At 40.7% G+C, this 23,167-nt stretch overlaps 1 protein-coding gene across 4 annotated transcripts in view; it reads left to right on the top strand.

The window, feature by feature from the left end:
- Positions 1 to 22,361, top strand: part of LOC134541889 (BTB/POZ domain-containing protein 2-like) — a 109,287-nt gene extending 86,926 nt beyond the window's left edge. For all 4 annotated transcript variants that reach the window (XM_063385618.1, XM_063385617.1, XM_063385615.1 and 1 more), the window contains 4 exons: positions 8,045 to 8,147; positions 10,360 to 10,566; positions 14,284 to 14,638; positions 16,925 to 22,361. In XM_063385618.1, coding sequence (XP_063241688.1) covers positions 8,098 to 8,147; positions 10,360 to 10,566; positions 14,284 to 14,638; positions 16,925 to 17,527 — 1,215 coding nt within the window. In that variant the 5' untranslated portion in view covers positions 8,045 to 8,097 and the 3' untranslated portion in view covers positions 17,528 to 22,361. The remainder of the gene's footprint in view (positions 1 to 8,044; positions 8,148 to 10,359; positions 10,567 to 14,283; positions 14,639 to 16,924) is intronic.
- The last annotated feature ends 806 nt before the right edge of the window (positions 22,362 to 23,167 follow it).

The following is a 23,167-nucleotide window of genomic DNA, read 5'->3' as shown; positions in this document are numbered from 1 at the left end:
CGCAGCAGTTCACAGCTCCGCAAGTTCCAGCCCGCAGTTCGTCTACACTTCGCATTTTTTCAGCACCTCGAGCTCCCCTGCGGGCCTTCGCCGACGAAGCTGCTTCCTGCCACGCGCCGAGCTGCATTCAGGCTACCTTTCACATCGACAGCCGTAATAACGACTCCGCAGGCCGGCCATTGGTCCGCGGACTGCTATTGGTTATTCACAGCCACCCCAGCGAGATTGCAACTCTCGAGCTGGGCTCCCGTATCCGCCACCCGCGGGACGCGGTCGGTAGCAGTTGGCGCTGCTAGGCCGCCCCCAGCACGCACACAAATCCCACACGCACTGCCAGCCTTCGGTTACCCAATAGGGCGCAGGGAACTCCCAGCCAACAGCCCGCGAGAGAGATGCGCACGGCCCGAGAGACGACCACCGACAGGATGGGAAGCCTTCTTTTCACAGACCCCGAAGTTCCCCGAAGTTCATGGTTTTTTTTTCGTATCTTTAATGTCGCTCTCCTAACCAAATCAACCGTCCACAATGTTTTAAAGTATTTAAAATGTAGCTAACCTAACCTAATTGACCATTAGTATCCTTTTATCAACACCGACATATTTATTTACAATGAACAAAAAAAAAAAACCGAAGATGCACGATCGGGCGTTTGGCTCTCTCGTCTGTGAAAAGAAGGCTTCCCGCAACGGATTGGTCACCAAAATCTGGTCCCTGAAAATAAAGGGACTGGCCGTGTCATATCGTGCACTAGGAATTCGGTTAGGATGCAGGTGTAGCATAGTCAACACCTTATTTTTGTGTCTTGGAATACCGGCCTTAAGGGGCCCGCCTTGTCAGGGGTGTATGTGTGTTAGTGAGGCGGGATGATAAGCGCGACGCTCGCTGGTGCTTCTGGCGTGGTATAGCCTCTAAGCGCAAGGCTCTGAACTGGCGCGCAGTCTTCTCGTCGTCACAGGATAACTGTGAAATTTGAGTGGTGACCGTAACATCATATGGCCGAGAAATGAAGATAAAAGTGTAATGCAAGTCCCTTAAGTGCTTTAAAGAATCTGTACCGGTTGTTTTACGCCTAAAAATTGCTCAGAAAACACGCGTTTTAGTCATTTTAACTCTTCTACAAATACGGTTTAAAAACTTAATCCGAAATCAAAAGTAATGTTCGGACCTCGGCGAACTCTTAAATGCTTTTCGTAAACAGACCCCCACTCGGATATCTCGAGTAGTTTGGAAATCGCGTTGTTTTTCCTGGAGCTCTTCACACCGTATGCGTGCCCGGGTAAGGCACTCCCGAGGATGATCAAAACTTGGTCGTCGGCGTGCGCACAGCACCTCCGTCGTAGAGCAGCCTCGACGGAGAAGGGTACGAGCTGCGTGCAGAGGGGAGGGGGAGGAGTCATTCACGCGGCGAGGGAGGGTGGCCATTCAGTCAGCCGCGGGCAGTGTACGCACCGCTGACGCAGCCTCCGACATTCCAGCCCCCTTGCCGGCTATCTCTGCGCCTGCGTCTTACCTTCCCCTCCCTCCCGGATCATCCCTTGTCCAGGGTTCCCACCGAGTCATCACCGTCGTGCGACCTGCGTCGCGCGCTCGCTGACTGCCTTCGTCTTCCTGCCCCCCTCCCCCTCATCGTCTTTCTCAACCCAGTGGCGGATACAGAAATGTTTTTCAGGGGGAGGGACAGGCATATAAATATTAATGGTGTGACATATTTATAGTTGAGTGTTATTCTACGCATTTATATTACGTGAAGTATATTTTCCTACACAGGGGCGAAGCCGGGGGGGGGGGGGGGTAGGGGTTCTAACCCCCCCCCTTTTTAGCACCATTTTTTTCTTATCTGAAAGCAGGTTAGCTAAAAGCTTTGAATATATATACTGTATAGAAGTCGCCAGCCCAGGTTAAAATTTCTAATACGGTTTTGAGGTAGTTGGTTAATTCACCGCCGCAATCGCCACCATCTCTAGGGCCTCGACTTGTGGTGGTCCCTAGCGGACAAGTGTCGAACTCTTCAAACACCCCTTCCCCCTCCTGTTGAACGACGTTGAGCTGCAGTGAATGATTGATGAGGGGTGCGGGGAATGACAGCAGGCGACAGCGCTGCGCTCTAATGTGTAAATAACAACTAAGACGATACAGGGCGTTACGGCAGCGCACTGCAGCGGTGAAGTTCCCAAGCTGCTCATCATAAGCTTCTGAAAAACGTAGAGTAAATCCTATCCACTCGCGACTTCTATACAGTATATATATTCAAAGCTAAAAGCCTGGGTGTCTTACTGCTATCACCGGCCACTGCACTGGAGGGGAAGAGTAAGCGAGCTCTACCGATTCTCCTTCCCTTCGCCTACCCCTGTCGCGAGCAGAAGCTATAAGGTTGTGACGCCGTGACGGGTCCCAAGTTTTCAAATATCTTACACCTATTGTATTTAACCAGCGCGGTGATTATAAGCAGGTGGTGACTGGGTAACTCTTAAAGCTAAAGCTAATTTTTTCCAGGAATAGGCCAGTTCTGCCGAAACCCAACCATTTTTATTCCTTTTTTTTTTTTGTATTGTCGAGCTTCGGGCATGATTTATGATTTTGAGTGGACGTGGACAAGGCACTTGGATTGATTAAAATATCTTTAATTAATTTCTTACTTCATCACTCAAACATTTTTTTATTAAAAAATTAATCATATTTTTACCATTACAATATTTAAATTTAAGTACCGAAAACTGTTCAAATAGCACTGTTTTACACCTTAAAATCCCAATTTTTCCGGGGGGGGGGGGGGGGACATGCTTCTTAACCCCCTCCCCCATACACAAATCCTGGCTACGCTACTGTTCCTACACAATTTTGGAATACATTAAATAAATTAGCCTTGCTGTTTATGGAAACTAATGCTCCAGAATACGCGATTTCGAGTAACACGAGCATTTTTAGGAACGAATTATTCGTGTTAAGTGAGGGATAGGTGTATGTCTTTCAGTACTCTAAAATGATGTGTAAACATATACTTAACCTCGGTAACGAGAAAATTCATGTGTTCTCATGTTACAAATAAAAACTTATATAATATACGTTACTTGCGTTACTGTGTTTCTTGCTTAGTTTACAAACCCGGCTTTAGAAAATAAAAATCTTCATGGCAATGCCTGGCGTTGTTCAGTGCCGAGCGTGTTACGTACGCTTTTCAAGTATACGTACTTTCTCCACCCGACGCTATAATTCGCTGCCTGAATCGTAAAAGTTGATTGTCACCATCACGCGTAGATGGCGGCACGAAACACCGCTAAACCGCAGGAAATTTTAAACAGTTATGAACGGCACCGATAAAAATGAAAAAGACTTTAAAGATACTAAGGACCTGATGAAAAAATACTAAGGACCTGATTTTCGATAAAGTATTTTATTAAAATACTGCAGCATGACTTCTCGCACCTTCGTCTACATGGACCAGCGAGGATATAGGAAGCAGTGCTGTATTTTTTCTCGTTAAATTTCCAATTTTCCCCGTTCGACTGAATGCTGTATTCTCTACGCGTCAGTTTTCCGCTTGGCTAGGAGGACACTACAGTGTGGAGCTTGTCGGCGTGCGAAGCCACCACGGAGGAATGTTTCCCGCGGTTTGCTATCAGCTACTGCGCTGTTGCCCTGCGAATGTCAGTGGGCGATTAGATAGAGGGTTTCGCTTCCACGCTGCCTTCCCGGGGGGTCGCCTGGCTACCATATATAACCACGGCCTTAGAAACCAGGTCTGGACACAAGCGTATCTTCTTGACCCCCTTGTTGACTGATTTAGTTCATGAAACTGCCGTTGGGGCCACAAGACACTGGTCCGGTTTTAACATTGTGCTTTATGAACCTTTTTTTTTAGTTAATTGCATTTAAATGATAGTTAAACATTCTTGGCAGCTTTTTTAAAAACTCGAGTAGAGATATAGGTATTATAAAACGAATTTCCAACGTTATAAAGAATTTATGTACGCAGTTCAAGAAAATGGCTTATGTTGAAGTGTGATAGGTTATGTTTGTTATTGTTTTCAAAGATTATTTTCATAACTTAATAACGTCGGCCAACTACGCGCTATTGAAAATCGTGATACGTAATGCTAAAATTTTAATGCTTTTTCCGGGAATTATATATATATATATATATATATATATATACAGGGGTGCCCACAAGGGGGGGGTAACGACGCAGACTGCGTCATTAAAATTTCAGGGGGGGGGGGGGTGGTTAAAAGACGAGAAAAATTTATATATTATTTACATAATTATAGCTTATAATGTGAAAATACGTTTCTGGTGCTTTGATAATTGAAAGGGATCTTGTAAATCAAATTGGCAACCCCGCACTTTCCTCAACAAAAGCAGTTTGGCATCTGTCGGTTCAGGATGGAAATATTACCTGATATGACCAAAATTATTAATAGAAAATCAGTTTTAATTAATGAAAAATGTGATAAAATATAATACTAAAAAAGTATAATATTATAAAATAATTGAGTAAATCATTTAGAAAATGGCATAAAAAATTTCGGGGGGGGGGGGCCGCATTATTAGGTTAGGGGAGGGGGTGTTATTGTGTTTGGGGGGGGGGGGGGGCACCTCTGATATATATATACATATATATATAGTGTTTAATTAGACACAGTATTCTAATAACTCTCCTATGTACAAAATTTCCGCTAGTTGACTACGCCAAGCTACGAAAATAATGTAACAGTATCAATTTCTGTGAAACTAACTATAACAAGAGCTTAAACTCTGTCGCAAAATAAAATTGCAGTGAAAAGTTTGCCTAGGAAAAAATTGTTTAACAGTTAGCTACAGGCCATTCCATTCCACCATTCCTCTTAGTAGTAGTACTTTGGATGATCAGCAAATGAATGCCGGGGAGTCTTGCAAGCTGTGGATTTATAATTTATTATAATATTTATAACGTTTTTATCTAAGCTGCCACTTAAAGTACTTTTTGTCCAAATTAGGCACCAAAAATGTTTAGCTCCAGACCACCATTACCTAGGATGCCTGGTTGATCAGAAAAAGTAGAATTATAAAACTTACCAAGTAATGTGATAAAGAATGGACAAATAATATTAATAATCAACATTGATGTTTGTTTTTAAAACACTTATAAGTAAGAATGCAGCTGTAAAAAAAAAGCTATTAAGATTTCTCCAAAATTTGTAGGTGCAAGCACGTGGGTGCAAGGTTTAAAAATTTTGTTCATTGACTCAGTGTGAAGCGTTTTACTAAAATTACTTACAAGCATTTCAACAACCAAGGTACAGTATATGACCAGTATTTTAGCACTGTTGTAATTTAGTGCAGTTAAGTAACATTATTAGAGATGGTCACTCAACGTGTAAAATTCCAAAACTAACCCCTGAAAAAAAATTACTCTCAGTGTACATTTCATTCTTACTAACCAATTTATTGTATGTTGGCAAAGGATTAGGAACAAATACCTGCTTAACTTAGTTCCACAACTTAACATTGAATCCAAAGTATAAAGGGGACCACGGTAGAGGCAGTAATTGGACGCGTGGAGTCAGACACAGATTTTCGAATTTTGGAAATTGTGCCGGACGATGCCACTGATCCGCGGGTTTCTCTGGCCTCTTCTGTGTCGTCTGCCCTTACATTCTGGTGCTGCTCCCCAACGTATATCAACGCAGTAATTTATTTAGCAAAACTAATGATAAACACGACATAACTGTATTCCTGCACCCAGCCATGCTCGTGCACCTGAATTTACAGCTCCAAAAATATAACAACACACTTACCTCTGCAATTACGTTGCCAAGCTGATCTCTGTGCACAAATTTTACGGACAGTATCAGCTTCAATGAAATGTTTCTCGCATACGAAATGACTGCTTTTTAATATAAAGTCCTGCCTCGGAATTAACAATCGGCGTTGTTCATGTTTGGGTGCACTGAACATATGACACTTGTCAAATGAACTGTCGTAATTTGTTTTACAACCTGGAGCAACGCAGCGATTTGGCATTGTACAGCACGATGAATTATTTGAACTTGGTTGAAAAAAATTAGAAGGTTCACATTACTTTCAAAAACTGCCTCCAATAACCTCTTCACCATCCCGCCCCAAACAGAAAAATCAACATTACTCAAAACTTGCACACTTCAATGTTCAGTTTTATGCGCATACATAACTATTTTAATATAAATAATAAACGTCAAAAATATAAAACAACTACCCTTCTTGACAAACGAGTACTTCTGATTTAGATAAAAAATTCCTATTGTCAACACGCTAAACCCGCCAACGGCCGTTTAATGAACTAAGGGCGCGGTTACACGGGAGTCTGAACTACTTCAGGTGAACATGTTCAGCTGTTGAGTGCGGTTACACACAGTCTGAACATGTTTCGTTCGAGGCCATTTCCCATTTAACTTAAACAGGTTGGCAAAGCAGTTCAGATCGACATATCTTCTACATTAGCCTCTGATTGGCTGTTTACAATATAAACAGTCATTTGCAGAAATTCAAGATGGAAAGTGTTCCTGGCACAAGTTCGAGTAATATTTTACCGAATGCAACAAAAAAAATCAACAGGCAATTATATATATATATAAATTTTTTTTAAATTGATCCTGACCTTAATTTTCTTAAAACTGAGATAGGTACACTCGCTCAAAAAATAATAAAAAATAAGTTAAAATATTTTTACTGTGCATGTTGTTTGAATTCCCGATTTGTAAAAAAATATTGAGCGATATGAAAACACATTCCATTTCTGCTGATAATACTGTATAAACAAGTAAAACATCCCGCGTTTTCTGGATATAAAATAGAGAAAATTAACAACACAGTCATTCGTTGACAGTAGACAATCGGTTTTAGAGCTGAACATACTTTTCAGCAACTACCGTGTAACCGTACACTTTCGCGTTTGTAAACTTGTTTACTTAAACATGTTCACCTGAAGTAGTTCAGGGTCCCGTGTAACCGCGCCCTAAATCAGTCAATACGGGGGTCAAGTTGAATGCATGGCAAAATAGACAAGTGTCCAGACCTGTAGTTCTAGGGCCGTGTATATAACGTATAGTTGTCGCGAGGGGATACCCGGTTTTGGAATCCAAACTGAGGTAGTTGGATGCTCCCCCGCCAGACAGCTCTGCTTTCGAAAAGAAGGCACTCATGGTTAGTTTCTCCCCCGCTAGAGCGCTATAGTATCGCTTGTCTCAAGGTCGCGCGCGTATTTTCTCTCTCTCTCTCTCTCTCTCTCTCTCTCTCTCTCTCTCTCTCTCTCTCTCTCTCTCTCTCTCAATATTTTGTATTTTGTTTCCGTTGCTGTGTGGAGGGCCAGCGCATTGACAAGGCGGGAGGTTATGCTCGTCACAAGGATGTGTAAATATATTTAACACAAATGTATTTTGTTTAAAGAACAGAAAGCAAAAAATAATTCCTTTAAATATTACACAATTATTTAAAAACAGCCACATAAATCAGTAATTCATTGCTGTTTGATTCCAGATGGTGTATTAATTATTGTATTTGAATAAAAATTGGTCCAATGGGATATAAAATAAATATTTTATTCACCAAATTAATTAAAGTATCTCAAAGAATCCACTTTAATATGAATTCAACCAAATGTATGCAAAGCGGAAATTATAAAATACCGGACACTGTTATGGAAATGGTTGATCAGTGTAAATCTGTGCACGAACTTAGTCATACATTCATAAAAACTGTAGTAAGCTATAACACAAGAAACTCGATTTTTATGGGGGGGGGGGGGAATTGTATGTTAAAGAAATAACTAAACAGTAAACATGTACATACATATTATTTATGTTTGCGTATGTGGATTGAATATTATTTTGCAGTGATAAATTAATATTTTATTAACATGGCTGGATCTAAAAAAAAAAGTTTATAGAAAATTTTAAAAATATTTACTTTCTATACTTTCCAAAATTAAGGTGGTATTTCGGCGTTGTGGTACGTCCCCAGTTGACGCTATCTGCCCTGATGAGCGCAGTTACGCCCGCGCGTGACGTAACGAACCCGCCGCTTGTTCCAGACTCCCGGCGCAGGACATGAGTTGGACGGCGTAGGAGCCCGGACGCCGCAGCCATGTGCCCCAACGACACCGCGGCCTCCCCGCAGCCGCTGCTGCCGAAGAGGTCAGTTCTGCAGGCCAGTCCTGCGCCTACAGCGGTCACCTACCAAGGGCCCAGCGGAAAATCGGGAGCGCGTCGTTTGGCCTAAAACTTTTTCAGAACATTCACTTGGCCCAAATGTTTTTTTTTACCTAAAAGCATTAGGCCTAAAATTATTTGGCCTAAAGACGTTTGGCCTAAACATATTTGGCATAAACCCATTTGACATAAATTTGTTTGTCCTAAAGTCATTTGACCTAAAATTATTTCGCCTAAAGTCGTTTGGCATAAAGATATTTGACCTAAAGTCATTTTACCTAATATTGTTTGGCATAAAGTCACATGGCCTAAAAATATTTAGCCTAATTTTAGGCCAAATTTTTTTAGGCCTACTGGCGGGTACCCGGGAAATCATTATTTTTTGTTCCCTCCCCGTTACCTAATCTACAAATTTTCAAACCCCCAACTATTTCACACATGTACTAGCAGAACACGACAGACGTCGTCCTGCCTGTGTTTTTTTTTATCTACCTCTATAAATCTAAAATCGACGGTTTGTATGTGATCCAAAATCTATAAATGGTATTCTATTTTAAACTCACCGACCAAATACTTATCATAGTCACAATCACTATTTTTTTTTACTGAGGATCAAGGACAGTAAAAAATTGCAATACACCAAATTTTAATGGCGATCTGTTGAACGGAATATAAGTCGATGCGCTGCAGAGCTATCTGGAGGCGAGTTATAGCATAATGGATACAGTCGAAATTTATTCTCCGTGTTCAAATACCTACATGTACCAATTTTCATGGAGATCGGTTAAACGGTTTAGAATTTGATGCGCTGCAGTGTCATCTAGCGGCGATTTACAAAAAAAAAATGGATAGCATGAAAACCTTCTCCATGTAAAAAAACTTTGATCTGCCAACTTTCATGGTGATCGGTCAAACGATGTCGGAGTTTATCAACGTCATACATACATACCAACATTATATATATATATTTATTTATTTATATATTACGAAAACCTAATAATCATTTCTGAAGCCCTTACGTTCTTTGTCATTTATGTACTGACACTTAAAATTTATAACATATCTTGCTTCCTAAGAATGGTTTTTAATTATGCCTATATGACATGACTTATTACATAAAAAAAATAACATGTAGTACTATATAAAGCCAGAACTTGTTTTACATCCTCATTTGCAAAACATTTTAAAATAAGTATGAATTTTCCTCGCGCAGGGCACAGTTTATTAAAACGGTTGCCATTCTTCGTTACCTGGCAGGGATTGGGGTTTGAGACACGTTCTGGAACACGGTCTGCGAGTAAAGTTGCAGCTGCATCTCAACAAGGTGGTGGTTAATAATGTTCGCAGGCTTTTTCACGGCCATAATTGTTTTGAAGTAACTTGGCTTCTGGCAGGGGCGCAACAACTAAATTTCCAAGGGGGGGGGGGAGGGCAAAATATGCCTTTTTATAAAGAATCATCGATCCCCCCCTATTGAAGCGGGGGGTCCGGGGGTCCTTCCCCCGGGAAAATTTGTATTTCAAGGTGGAAAATGGTGCTATTTAAGCAGTTTTATTGTCTAAAAATTGATTACACAGCACTTTCTTTGCCCCCGTTTGCCCCCACTTCAAGGTTTCAGAGGGGTGGGGGGAGGCAAAATACCCTTGCCCCCCCCCTTGTTGTTGCGCCCCTGGCTACTGGGTTGTAGCCGCGTCCTTGGCGAATAATTCACCGACGTTCCGGTCGACGTCGCAGTCGCCATCATCAGGGAGGAGCAGGTAACTGTTCCCTGATGACGGCGACCGCAACGTTCGGTGAGTTATTCGCCCGAAAGACCCGGCTACAACCCAGAAGTTGAGCTACTTAGAGGTAGAGACCGGAAAAAATCGGCGGATTCACTTCACGACAGCCTGAAATTCAAATAGTCATACCTCAGTGCTGCCTCCGCTATTGGCTCACAACTCACCTGGACGACTCTGGGCCAGTGGGAAACACTCGACCGAAGCTGTATCGAATCACAGGCCGCTACGTTGGGTCACACCTCCACGAGACAGCAGCCAATGAGAGGGTGACATCTGACCGAGTGTACGTGGAACTATAAAGTTCATCCTGGAGGTCATTGAACCCGCGAATATTTTCCGGTCTCTACCTAGAGGTGATGCTTGCTCGCTACGTTGTAATGCCGCCGAGGGTTGATCTCGCGCGTGTGTGTCGGCAGGACGGACTCGCTGTTCGGCAGCGAGGCGGGCAGCGACGTGGTGTTCATGGTGGGGCAAGGCCCGGAGCTGTTCCGCTTCCCCGGGCACCGGGGCGTGCTGGCCGCCGCCAACCCCGTCTTCCGCGCCATGTTCGAGGGCTCCCTGCCGCAAGAGCCCGTCATCGCCGTCACCGACCTGGACGACCGCGCCTTCGACAACCTGCTGAGGTCGGCATCCTTCCCTTTATCCCTCTCCCTCCACACACCAGCCTTCTTCTGACCCGCTCGAGACTAGAACTACTAGGGCATGCGGAACCTTCACCGGTCCTCTGAACATTGCTCCTGAAGTACACGCAGTTAGCGCTTTCAATATATATATATATATATATATATATATATATATATATATAGAACAATCGAGGATGTCGAGGATCTTCCGATGTGCTAAATTGAAACCGCAAACTTCGTGTGCTGCTTCAGGAGCAATGTTCTGAGAACCGGTGAAGGTTCAGAATGCCCTAGTAGTTCTTGTCTGGAGCGGGTTCCAGAAGGTTGGTTTGTGGATATATATATATATATATATATATATGCCAGGTCTTGAGGAATTTTTTCTCTCTCATATATCCAGGATCTTTCAACGTGATGAATTAAAACATCAAGCGTAATGTTATCACAGGGTCTACGTAAACAGGTTAATAATGCCATCACGATCAAGGGATGATAGCGGAACTTTTGCCGAAATTATTTTTTGGTGTGGTTTTTAAGCTTTACGCCTACAACCAGAATCTCTCTCTTTATCGATGTTCAAAATTGACGTTATTATTCACAAATATTGTTTACTAGATGTATAGACAATAAATATACGCCACTATAATATTAATCAAAATTAATATTTCTTATCAATGCCCAGATCACAGATCATTCTCGAAATAAACCAATGTTCGTATGCCACCCTCACGTGAACTGGCTGTGAACTGTTGAAAACCACGGTAGTTTATAAAGTAGGAGAGTTGCAAGACGTCACCAACTCTAAAACTTGAAATCGTAAAACGGTATAAGGCAAATTTCTTTCCCGGGATAGATGTCTCCATCTTAGTTTATGAAATTCCACAATATTGTTTTCTGGTGCTGGATGCCGCCATATTGGATAATTTAATGTCAGCCATATTGTTCTTCTGCTGAAGGTCGCCATCTCGGATGGTATAATGTTCGCCATCTTTGTTTCAGTTGTCTGTTCCTAGAGTGCGTAGATTCGTTCTATCTCACGCACGTAAGGTCAAAGTTCCATTGCCTATTAGTGTTGTTATGACCCTTATAGACATATTGCATTTAATTTTTTATACAAATTACATTGGAAGCGAAGTGATTCGAACCATTACAGGTCGGATCTTTGGTATGGAATACATGCGCCTTGTGACCACATTGCCATCGAGACATACCATACATTTAATCATATGTATGTATATTGAATATATTCATACATTATCTTTATAATTTTTATGCATATGAATAGTTTGAAATTAATTATATATGCTTAGAATATAAATACTTAAGATTAATGGATGTACATGTTGGCTATATATACACATTTACTAAGCATATCATCAACTGTTTAATTCATATGCATACTTTATATATAAATCGTCTAAATGTACTATTTACAGGGCTTGATTTAGGTAAACTTTTGTTGGTTTTCTCCGTGTGCTCCTGGTTATTCCTGGCAAGGCCTTTAGTCTGGTTTTTTTCGTGTGCTCGTGGCTATTCCTGGCATGTCGTATTTAATTGATTCCTGTCGATGGCCTCCCATCGTATCATGTCGGTCGTATCCTTATGTCCTTACTGAAGGCAAAGTAGTTAGGAGACTATTGTCTGATATGCTTGTAACAGGTCTTTCGTAAGCGTAAAGCATGTTGAGTAACTTCACACAGCAGGCCTTCTGCTTCGGAGATCTTGATGTCAAGATGGCGCAATCCAAGATGGTGGCTGAGAATTCATAAATCAAAATTGCGGAGTCTAAAAAGGCAGATTTTAAAATGGTGACATTCAAAATAGTGAAATTAAAAATGGCTGCATTAAAATGGTGGTGGGTACCAAGGTCAAGTTCATCCAAGATGGCGGCTGTGACGTCACAATCCAAGATGGCGGAGACAGGCACCGGCACCACACTTTTACTCCTGTAGTAGGATCCCGTTTTATATATTGCTATGATGGCTAAACAGAAATTTGAACTCAGATACTCCTGTGTGAGTGCCCAACATTTTACCGTTGCCGCCTCGATATTTTGTTTGGCGTTTTGGTTATTTTTCATTACCAACGATCCAACCATCTCATCTCCCCTTAAATAACTTAAATGATCACCTAGTTGATTTATAAAACCAATTAAATTAAATATTTTTCCGCTGTGTGGCAGATATATGATTTTTTAAGAAAAATTGGAAAAATTTTACACAGGTCTTACCCGGGACTCGAACCTATAACTTCTCGCTCCGAAAGCCGAGAATATTAATAGCTTCACGAAGCTTTGTAACACCTACTCAGCTTTATCTGCTGGTGTGCAGTTAACTGGTATTTACAATAGTATGTGTGTATTTTGATAAGATTCTGTAATGTCGTTATCAGCGTGACTGCTCACTCACTGTTGCATAATTCAAGGTCCAGTAGCTTGTGAAATAATTCTAATAGAGTATCGGACGCGCTGCCTTTATTGCCAATATTTTTTTTCTAACCATTCACGTTAGGCAATGTGTGACGTCAGCACGACATAAATGGCGGCCCCGACAGACTTCCAGACGAGAAATATTTTCCATTTCCATCGACGTTACTGAAATGAGCGTCAGAAGTTTGTTTCACGAAACGTTTAGACTGTTTTTTTTTTTTTTTTTTGAGGTTTAGTTTGCCAAACTGAAATGAGTTCACGCACATTGATTGTTCCGAAAGAACAACACTACATTTGTACAGAACATATTACGCTCAAAAGCATCGATTTAGTTAAAAATAAATAAATTAATTAATTAGCGTATTTTTATTACGCTGGGAATTATTTTGAAGAATTCTAAGTTAAAGTTTTTTGTCGGAGGTTCGTATTACAAGTGTGCTTGCAACATGACAGCTGGATCGTTACTGTCAGGGTGTCCACAAGGAAAAAAAAAATATTTCGTACCAATTTAGGCAAGATAAAAGTACTAGATTTGAAAAAAAATTACTAAATTATAATTTGTTATGGTTTTAACAATTTAGGAAGTTATTATGACATTGCAAAGCTCTAACTTAAATATCACACCACACACACATACATTCCATAGTTTTTTAAAAAATAATTACGCTCAATAATAAAACATATTGTAGTTACTGTAATATTATTATATTCAAGGGCGTCGCCAGGGGGGGGGGGGTTGGGGGGTGGGGGGCAGTTGCCCCTCCTAGAACCCTAGTGATACAAAAAACTGTAGCCAAATGCAAAAAAAATACATACTTTTCCCCAGGGGCGCAACATCTAAATTTCCAAAAGGGGGGGGGGGGGGCGATATACCTTTTTTATAAAGAATTATCGATCCCCCCTATTGAAGCGGGGGTGCCGGGGGGATTCTCCCCGGGGAAAATTTGTATTTCAAGGTGGAAAATGGTGCTATTTAAGCAGTTTTATTAGTATAAAAATTGATTACACAGCACTTTCTTTGCCTCCGTTCGCCCCCCCCCCCAAATTCAAGGTTTCAGAGGGGGGGGGGGGGCAAAATACCCTTGCCCCCCCCCTGTTGTTGCGCCCCTGCTTTTCCCACAACTTCCCCTCCCACTTAGTCCATCGGCTGGCCATCGGCTAGCGACGCCCTTGATTATATCAAAGAAAAAAAAGTACTAGATCTGAGCGTAAATGTACTAGATCACTTATGAGTGTACTATATCTAGTAGGGAGTGTGCTAACCGCGGACACTCTGTGTGCGCGCGCAGGTACCTCTACCGCGAGGAGGTGCAGCTCCAGTCGGTGACGACGGCTCTCGCCACGCTCCAGGCGGCCGACAAGTACATGTGCGACGGCCTGGTGCGCACCTGCGTGCAGTACCTGGACCTCACGCTGGAGCCCGCCTCCGTGCTGGACGTGCTGCAGACGGCGCGCGTGTACTGCCGCGACGACCACCACGCCGCGCGGCCCTCGGCGCCGCCGTCTCCCGAAGACCCCGACCCCGTGGAGGAGGAGGAGGAGGAGCACCCGTCGACCGCCCCGGCCACCGAGGACGCCTGCTCCGCGCTGCTCCACAACTGCCTGCAGTTCGTCGACCTTCACGCCGACGAGGTTCTCTCCCAGGTACCAGACCACCCGCGACACCCGTCCGGACGCAGGGGCGCAACAACAATTTTTTCTCGAGTCAACAGTCTTTATATTTGTTTGATATCCGTGCACTTTTCCCACCACCATACGTAGTACATCACTTATGAGAAAAATGCGATTTTTCCTTCACGGAACAATACGGCGGCGACCTGCTTCCCCCTTACGTCCTCTGGCTTCAACAGAGATACCTACAACCCTCTGAAACCTTGAAGTGGGGGCGAACGGAGGCAAAGAAAGTGCTGTGTAATCAATTTTTATATATAATAAAAGAAACTGCTTAAATAGCACCAATAATCCACCTTGAAATACAAATTTCCCCGGTGGAGGACCCCCGGAACCCCCCCCCCCCCGCTTCAATAGGGGGGGATCGATGATTCTTTATAAAAAGGTATATTGCCCCCCCCTCACCCCCCCTTCCCCCTTTAGGAAATTTAGTTGTTGCGCCCCTGGTCGAGAGGAACCAGAGATTAGGGAAAAGTTACAGTTGGAGCATCAGTAGGGGCAGGCATTTTTTCGCAAATAAATCTGAGCGCCTATTATACCGCAACAAAGTATGTATACCCGTACCAGTGGTTTCTTCCTTGTGATTGGCGGCCGTCTGCGAGAGAAGTAGATGCATTATTTCACCGGGCCAATCAGGACTTGTTTGCTTCCGCACTGACTCACGGTGATCGGTGTTGTAAATAATCTACACTGACCTGAACGAAACTCACCCAATTAAGAAACACAGATGCTGCTACAGTGTTTTAACTTTCAGCTAGTCTCGGAATCTTTTCGCGAAATTTGCATGCCCCTAAGCATAAGCTCTGAGCACTGTTGCCAGTTAGTTCACGTAAGAAGATGGTGGCAATTTGTTTATATAGTATATAGAAATGTAGTTTACTACATACTCTTGTACACAATAATTTTTCTCGAGTAAACATTCTTTATTTGTTTCACATTCATGCACTTTTCCACCTCCATACGTACATCAGTTATGAGAAAATGCAATTTTCTTCAGGGAACAATATGGCGGCGAACTGCTTCCCCCTTACGTCCCCTGGCTTCAGCAGAGATACCTGCAAACTGTGTTTATGCTCCATCTGTAACTTTCTCTAATCTCTGAGAGGAACTTGGACCCCGGAGGGGGGGGGGGGGGGGGAAGCAATCATCTCGATAAGGTCCGCCCGCCTCCCCATTAAATAATGTACAATCTGTGGCCATAACTGAAAAACTTGATCAATACATATCACATCACTTGCAAGTATTTCTTATTTATCATATTAACGATGGATTAGTTAAATTAACCTTTAAAAAAACATTCTCTGAACTCAACCAGGCATCCACTCGACTGGGTGATGCATTCCATGACTGCTTCATCCTATTTCATTTCGTCCCTCGTCGTCTTCATTGAGTCTCCTGTAAAACCTCGATCCATTCATTAATTTCTTTCAGTTCGTCATTCTTTCATTCTTTTTTGAATTTGGATCCCAACAATCCACTAACTATTGTCGTGGGAAGCAGGGAGTGCTACGGGTCGACAACGGCTAGGGGAATCGTCTTACCAGCTGTGTATCACCAGCTGACGATGCGGTGTCAAGGACGAAGTAGGTTGATGGAGAAACTCTCTGCCGGCGCTTAAGCTGGACTCACAACGATCCTCTCATCCGTCTGTCATCCATCCGTCAACGAGCCGAGCGATCCTCAATGATACATGTTAATGCTGCCAACAGACTGTAAATAGAGACTTGAAAAATTCGCGGGTTCATTTCGTGTTATGCTAAATTTCAAATAATTATACCTTAGTGCTGCTTCTGCCATTGGTCCACTGTTAATCTGGAGGACTGAGGGCCAATTAGAGACCGTCACTCATTGAAGTGTCGAATCACAGGCCACCCAGTCGAGACGACTCACAAGTCAGCAGCCAATGGACAGTTGGCATTTGCCCGAATGTGTAGAGGATATTGGAGTCTATCCTGGAGGTCATTGAACCCGCGAATTTTTCCGGTCTCTAGCTATAAATCTTAAATACTGGTAAATATTTATATCGTGCAGGTATATTATATTGACGATCATGCAATCTAAACCATTCGCAAGGTTTGGCGGGGGGGGGGGGGGGGTGAGCGCACGGCCCATGGTTCTGCGCGTGGTTTTCAACCATCTCCGGATACGGAGCTTGCATTGTGTGTACTGGCCACATGTTGACCTATACACAGAAAGTTCTCCATGTCCTTGAGTAGAGGTACAAGAAGGCTAAAGCCCGGAGGCGTGCTCGTGTCGCAGGAGGCCGTGGAGGACCTGGACGCCGCGACGCTGACGGACATCGCGCGCCGCCCCACGCTCGCGCTGGCCTCGGAGGCGGTGCTGTTCGCGGCGCTGGAGCGCTGGAGCGGCCGCGAGTGCCGGCGGCGGCGGCTGGAGCTGTCGCCCAAGCAGCGGCGCCGGGTGCTGGGCGAAGAGGCGCTCTTCTCCGTGCGCTACGGCCTCATGACCTCGGAGCAGTTCCTGGCGGGGCCCATGCAGAGCGGGCTGCTGGACGAGGCCGAGGTGACGGCTCTGCTGGCGCTCGTGCTGGGGCACCCGCGCGCCTCGGGGCCTCCCCCGGACACCTTGCGGGACCGCCTGGGACTGCTGGCGGCGCGCCGGCGGCGGCCCGAGGCGAAGTTCGCGCGCCTCAGCCGCCGCACCGAGCCGCCGCCGCCGCAGCCGCCGCCGCCGCCGGCGCCCGCCGCCCGGCTGCTGCTCGGCAAGAGAGGCGCGCGCAAGGACGACAAGAAGGCCAAGAGACAGCACGGCGACAAGGGCGCCCGCTCCTCCAGCAAGCAGAGCAAGAGCTCGTGCATCGCCGACTACGTGTTCCGCGCGCTGTCCTGCATCTTCGACTGAGCCCCTACCCCCTCCACACACACACTCTCTCTCTCTCTCTATCCCGACACGGACTAGCACTAGGGACCGGACAAATTCGCGGGTTCAAGGACCTGCAGGATGAACTCCATAGTTCTACCTACACTCGGTCAAATGTCACCCACCCATTGGCTGCTGTCTTGTGAGACGTGTCCCAACGTAGCAGCTTGTGATTCGATAAAGCGTTGGTCGGGTGTTTCTCATTGGCCCAGAGTCCATCCAGGTGAGTTGTGAGCCAATAGTGAGGGAGCAGCACTGAGGTATAACTATTTGTGTTTTAACCCATCGCGAAATGAATTCGCGAATTTTTCCCGGTCTCTAACTAGCACACAACACTCGGGCATGTAGGGTCGCGGTGCGGTCTCGTTGGCCAGTTCCACAGCTGCATGTCCAAATGTTCTGCATCCCGTACAGACCCGCAAAACAGCAAAACCTTCAGACGCGTTCCCGTAACGTTCCAGGAACGTTACGAAGTTGTAGGAGCCTTACAGAAAATTCATCTGAAAATTTTTTTTGGGGTTTTTTGAAAGTTCGCAGCTACGTGGTTCTGTGTACGTACAACAACGCGAAGAGCGTAAACGCAGGTTACTGGCATTTCTCGGCACCGGTGGATCCGATTGTAAGACCATTACTTTACCCGAAGCATCAAATACGTTTTTTGAAATTTTTAGTCTTTTAAAGTATACATTTTAATAAGCACTGTGGTTTTCATCAAAATTTGAGGTTCAGTGATAAAAAAAATTAATAGAACTACATTACCAGAACAAGTATTTCGAATCACACTATTGCCTTTGTAATAAAAGCATAAAAAAATTGTAGGTTAAACTTATAGGCATTGTCCCTGTAGAACTAGAGACCTAACCTGCATTTCCATGTGTACAGCATGTATGCTTGCGTTGTTTTGAAATTCTACATCTGAATTTTGTACACTCGTCCGTGTCATGGTAGAGTTAGACATACCAAAAGAGCAGTCACACACTGGAGAATTATTTTGTATATTCATTAATGAATGTGAGTCAGCAGTTTACTTTTTTGTTTTGAGCCAAAATAATTCTGTATGTTTGTATATTTTCTCTGTGACTCATTAAGAACAGTGTACCTTAGATTTGCCTCTTGTAGTACTTATATTATGTACTTATTAAGGTACTGTAAAATATTGTAAAAAAATATACATTTATACTAAATAACAAAATGGAAAAATGTGTTTCCCAACATGTATACATTTGTATGTGAGGAACTAGGAGAAATATTTCAGAAAATGTGTTAGAGTCGTGAGACAAAGCATGTTAGTAGAAAGTTATAAAAATAGTAATTTACGTAGTTTATTTTCAAGGAAATAGGTTTTGTGAAACATGGTTACCTAAGATAAATGTGAGTAGATAAATATTTGGAAGCAAAAGTGATTTTATTAACATTTTAATTAAGAGATTGACAAATTTATATTTTTCTAATCCATTAAATGGATTTATGTGTATATAGTTTTAAAAAAATGAAAACATCAGCATGAACGCCGTATTTCTTGTGGACTTAAGCACTCGTTATGCTGACATTCTTACACACACATAAAATGAGCGTGAACATAATTTTTGAATGAATAGCGAAAAGTATTTTATGCTCTTCAAAGGTACCTACTGTTATAAATTTTATATTCACATCTAGTTAATGAAACAAAAACGATAAGTCATTGCAGCCACTTTAATCAGTAATAGCAATTATCCGTCCTTGTAGAGTGAATAGTGGAATAATAATCCATATGTTAGTTCACTTAAAGACCAAGTAATAAAATATGTTCTCCTGGTGGTTACATACCGGTGCATGTCAGTTAAAACCAAACTATAACAACGTAGAGAGCTTGGAAAGGCACCATTTCTAACTATGTGGCATCAATATTTAAGTATGGAAACTACATTAAAGGGAGATTTTAAGAGTTGAAAAATAGATACTAACTATGAACAGAAATTGTTTTCTGTTATTTTTTATTTTGGAAATTTGTAGCCATAAGTTTTTGTAGGTACATCTTTAAAGGCATTTTAGGCTTAAGAAATCATTGGGTATGGTTTCATATCTTGATGCAAATGTTTGTGGATTAACATAAATATTATTTCTTTCTGGTCTCCTCCTACATTAAAAACTAATAACTGGTCATTAAATCTATCGACAGAAATTTTGGGGACCTCTTGAAAGCTACATACTATATTTCTGTTATCATGCATTGCAAAAATTTTAATAAAAAAATTGAAAACTTAAGTTACAGTATAAATGAATTAATCCCAGTTGATATTGATAGGCTCCCTAAATAAAAATTAAATGTTAAAATAATAAATGTAGTATCTTGCTAATTATGTTACCATAGTACTTTCAAATTTTTAATAGGTAAATGCTGCAATGAACTTGTCAAACAGCAGGTTTCTTAGGCCTGATGGTGCAAATAACAGGTTTTGGTGCAAAGTTGTCAAATCTCACATTATGTTATTTTTATATTGGTTTTGTAACCACTGGCCTTAGAATTATTTTTTTTTTCATTTAAGCTATTTAATGTTTTCAAAAGTATTTGTCATGTGGATACATTGTATTCAGTTCTGAAGTAAGAAATATTTCATTATGAATTTTTCAAGTGTGTGGCTACTCTTTCTTTAAAATGTTTCAAACAACTCCCAATAAAACAGTATGACTTGTAAGTATGATTCATTTGATAATATATACTAACCCAACTACATTTACACCCTTGTGAGGTCTCGCATGTATATATTTTTCATACTTTCGGCTAGAAAAACTTTTATAATAAAAGTATGCTAAGCCATGCATATTTAAATGCCAATATGACCAATGCCGAAGACAACCATGCTATATGTTGGTATTTCAGTTTTATGAAATATTTAATTTAATTTATACATGACTGTATTGTAGATGCTGTTAACAACAATGTAGTATTTTATGTTGTGATATTGTTGTTTGCTTTTGCTATGACATTGGTAGCAAGCAGTTTGAGTTGAAACATTTGTTACCTGTCATCTCGTGCTGTGATTAACACAAAAATATAAAATAAAAAATGTAAAAAAAAAGATGTAAAGTATTGCCTAGATATTGTTATACTAATGTAATGTTACCAAAAATGTTTTATAGGAAATGTTTAATGTATGTTATTGATACTTTATCAGGAAATTACAGTAAGCATTCTTGTAACAATTTTCTTGAATGCAGAAATGCCTTGATGTACAGGATTATACAACTGTTCCTCATATTGATTTATCTGTTCCTCAAATGTCTGTTTTCATAATTTCAAAATGAGTTTAAAATGTTTTTAGGAATAAAGTATTAAAGATTGAGATGAGAGCAGGCATTAGCTGTAGACCAAATAAAATGTTGCCTGTCTTGAAACTAATATATCTACATTCTTCGTGTACGCATTGTTTTGTATCAGTTCTATTGACTTAACCATGACATTTGGTTTGAGTTTTGTACGTTTGTCAGGTACATCATGCAAGCAATATGATTTATTTGTCCAGTAAAATATTAAAAATTTTTTTAGTTAATATTTTAATCAGATGCATTCTTAAAAGAATAAAAAGTAATGCACTACAAAATTAAAATGAAAAAAAAAAATTAAAAAAAAAATTGGAAAGTAAATTTAGTATAGTTTCTTGTGCGCTCAGGAATGCAAACATTTTAAGTTTTGCTACGTAGAGATATTTTGTTTTAAAGGTTTTCGCTTTTTTGCAATGCTCCTGTATTATATTTTGTGTCGCAATTAGAGAAGGTGTTTGCTAAACACAACTCATGTCCCTGTGGGTGCTCATGAAAAATCTTCATTTGTATTATAGCAATGATAGTGATTTAAATAAATGAAAAATATCTCTTTACATTGAAAAATTATGTTAAAATACAAACTTTCCTTGAAAAACTTTCAAAATGCAGTAAACCACTTATAGTTTAAAATGTGAAAAAGTAAAATTACGAAGAATAAAAAAAATTAATAAAGCAAGGAATCATGTTTTGAATCTTTGAATTGACAACATTAATTTTTTTGGTGCTGAAATAAATACTTTTCATAATACATGATGAAAACTTTTTATAGTTAAATGTTTATCGAGAATATTGCAGAAATAATTAATTTACAACTAAAGACAAAGTTTATAGAAATTACTTTTCACTATTTCCAGGTCTTTTATACTTACAATAGTTTTGTAATGATAGTGAATATTTCAAAATTCAAGTTTGACCCAGCTCAACCAAAATAGCCAAAATAAAATGTTCCAAGTTATTTTATTTAATATATACTATAAGTTAAAACAATAATTTTACTGGTATTTTAACATGAGACCACACCAACTATTCCAAATTAATTTTAATAACACAAAATTTTGTTCGTCTATAGCATGGCATGCAATATTTATTAACTGTGTTATTTTTATTCAATACTAGCTGGCTTTACAAAGACTACAAATTTTTTTAAACAAGCAAACAGATTTTCTACTCAATAAATTGCTTTAATAAATACCTAAAATATGTTGAATTCATGCTGCCGCAGGTTTAATTTGCCATTAGCAGCCTCTTTCAAGAATAGTGGTAAAACAAGTTCTGTGTGTGTTAAGGAACAGCCTAAGTGGTGTACATAAAAAGTAAGTTACCTGTATGTCAATATCAGCATAATATCCACAAGAAAAATTTCTTTGAAATATTTCGATTCTCAGAAAAAATAGCTAACGTCTTTTAAAACCTTTGAACCCCACACAGATGTGATAAAAACCAAACATTTAAATAAATATTTTTGGTACTTGTATAAAATGTATTTTAAAATAAAGTGAATAAAATCTGATTTGAGAGATATTTAATATTTGACATTTCCTCCCTTGTGTATAGAACTCAAAAAAGTCTTAAAATTAGTTTTTGAATGTTATTATTTAAAAACTTACGGGATGATTCATCAGTGCTAAGATTTTAAATATGTATAGTTGAAAAAAACATTTGATGACTTTTCTAAAACTTTTCCTGGAAAAATCTTAATTAGTTACAATTTTCTTTTATATTAGTCTTTGTTATACTGATAATTCAAGACTGAAATTTTTCCATAAGTAAAAATAGAAATGTATTATGTTCAAAATTGAACCAGTCTTCAAATAAGGGCCCAGTATACTACCCTTTACTAGTGCTTTGGTGCTAATTTAAATACATTTGCAATTAAATAAATAAATTTAGCCTTCTTATAATCTAGCTAGTGTAATTTGTCTGGAAAAGTATGTGATAAAAATATAGATAAGTTATTAGGAGACTAGAGAAAGTAGGTATGCAAAGATTTGTTTTTTGTTTTTTAAATAATTTAAGAAAAGTCTAACTTATATCAAGCAAGGCTTAGTTAAAATTTTATTTCACATTACAGAGCAGTCTTTTATGTTCTTCGGTCAGACTATAGACTCCTTAAAGTATATTATTTTGTATTCTGCGGTGCTTTGCATGTTCACTATGTACGTCCGCGAATTGTGCCTGTGTCAAAGAACCTTTGCTAAAGTATCGTAATGTGCGGGCACAAAATAAAACCAGGTAAAAACCAAGATTTACTGCTTATAAATCATACTTCACTGTTTGTTATCTGAAGCTGTTAATTTGTTTTTAAACTTATGTCAG

The sequence above is a fragment of the Bacillus rossius genome (assembly GCF_032445375.1).
Source record: "Bacillus rossius redtenbacheri isolate Brsri chromosome 4 unlocalized genomic scaffold, Brsri_v3 Brsri_v3_scf4_2, whole genome shotgun sequence".
Lineage (NCBI taxonomy): Eukaryota > Metazoa > Arthropoda > Insecta > Phasmatodea > Bacillidae > Bacillus > Bacillus rossius.
The sequence above is the reverse complement of the archived record's forward strand: the minus strand, read 5'-3'. Positions and strand labels throughout refer to the sequence as shown.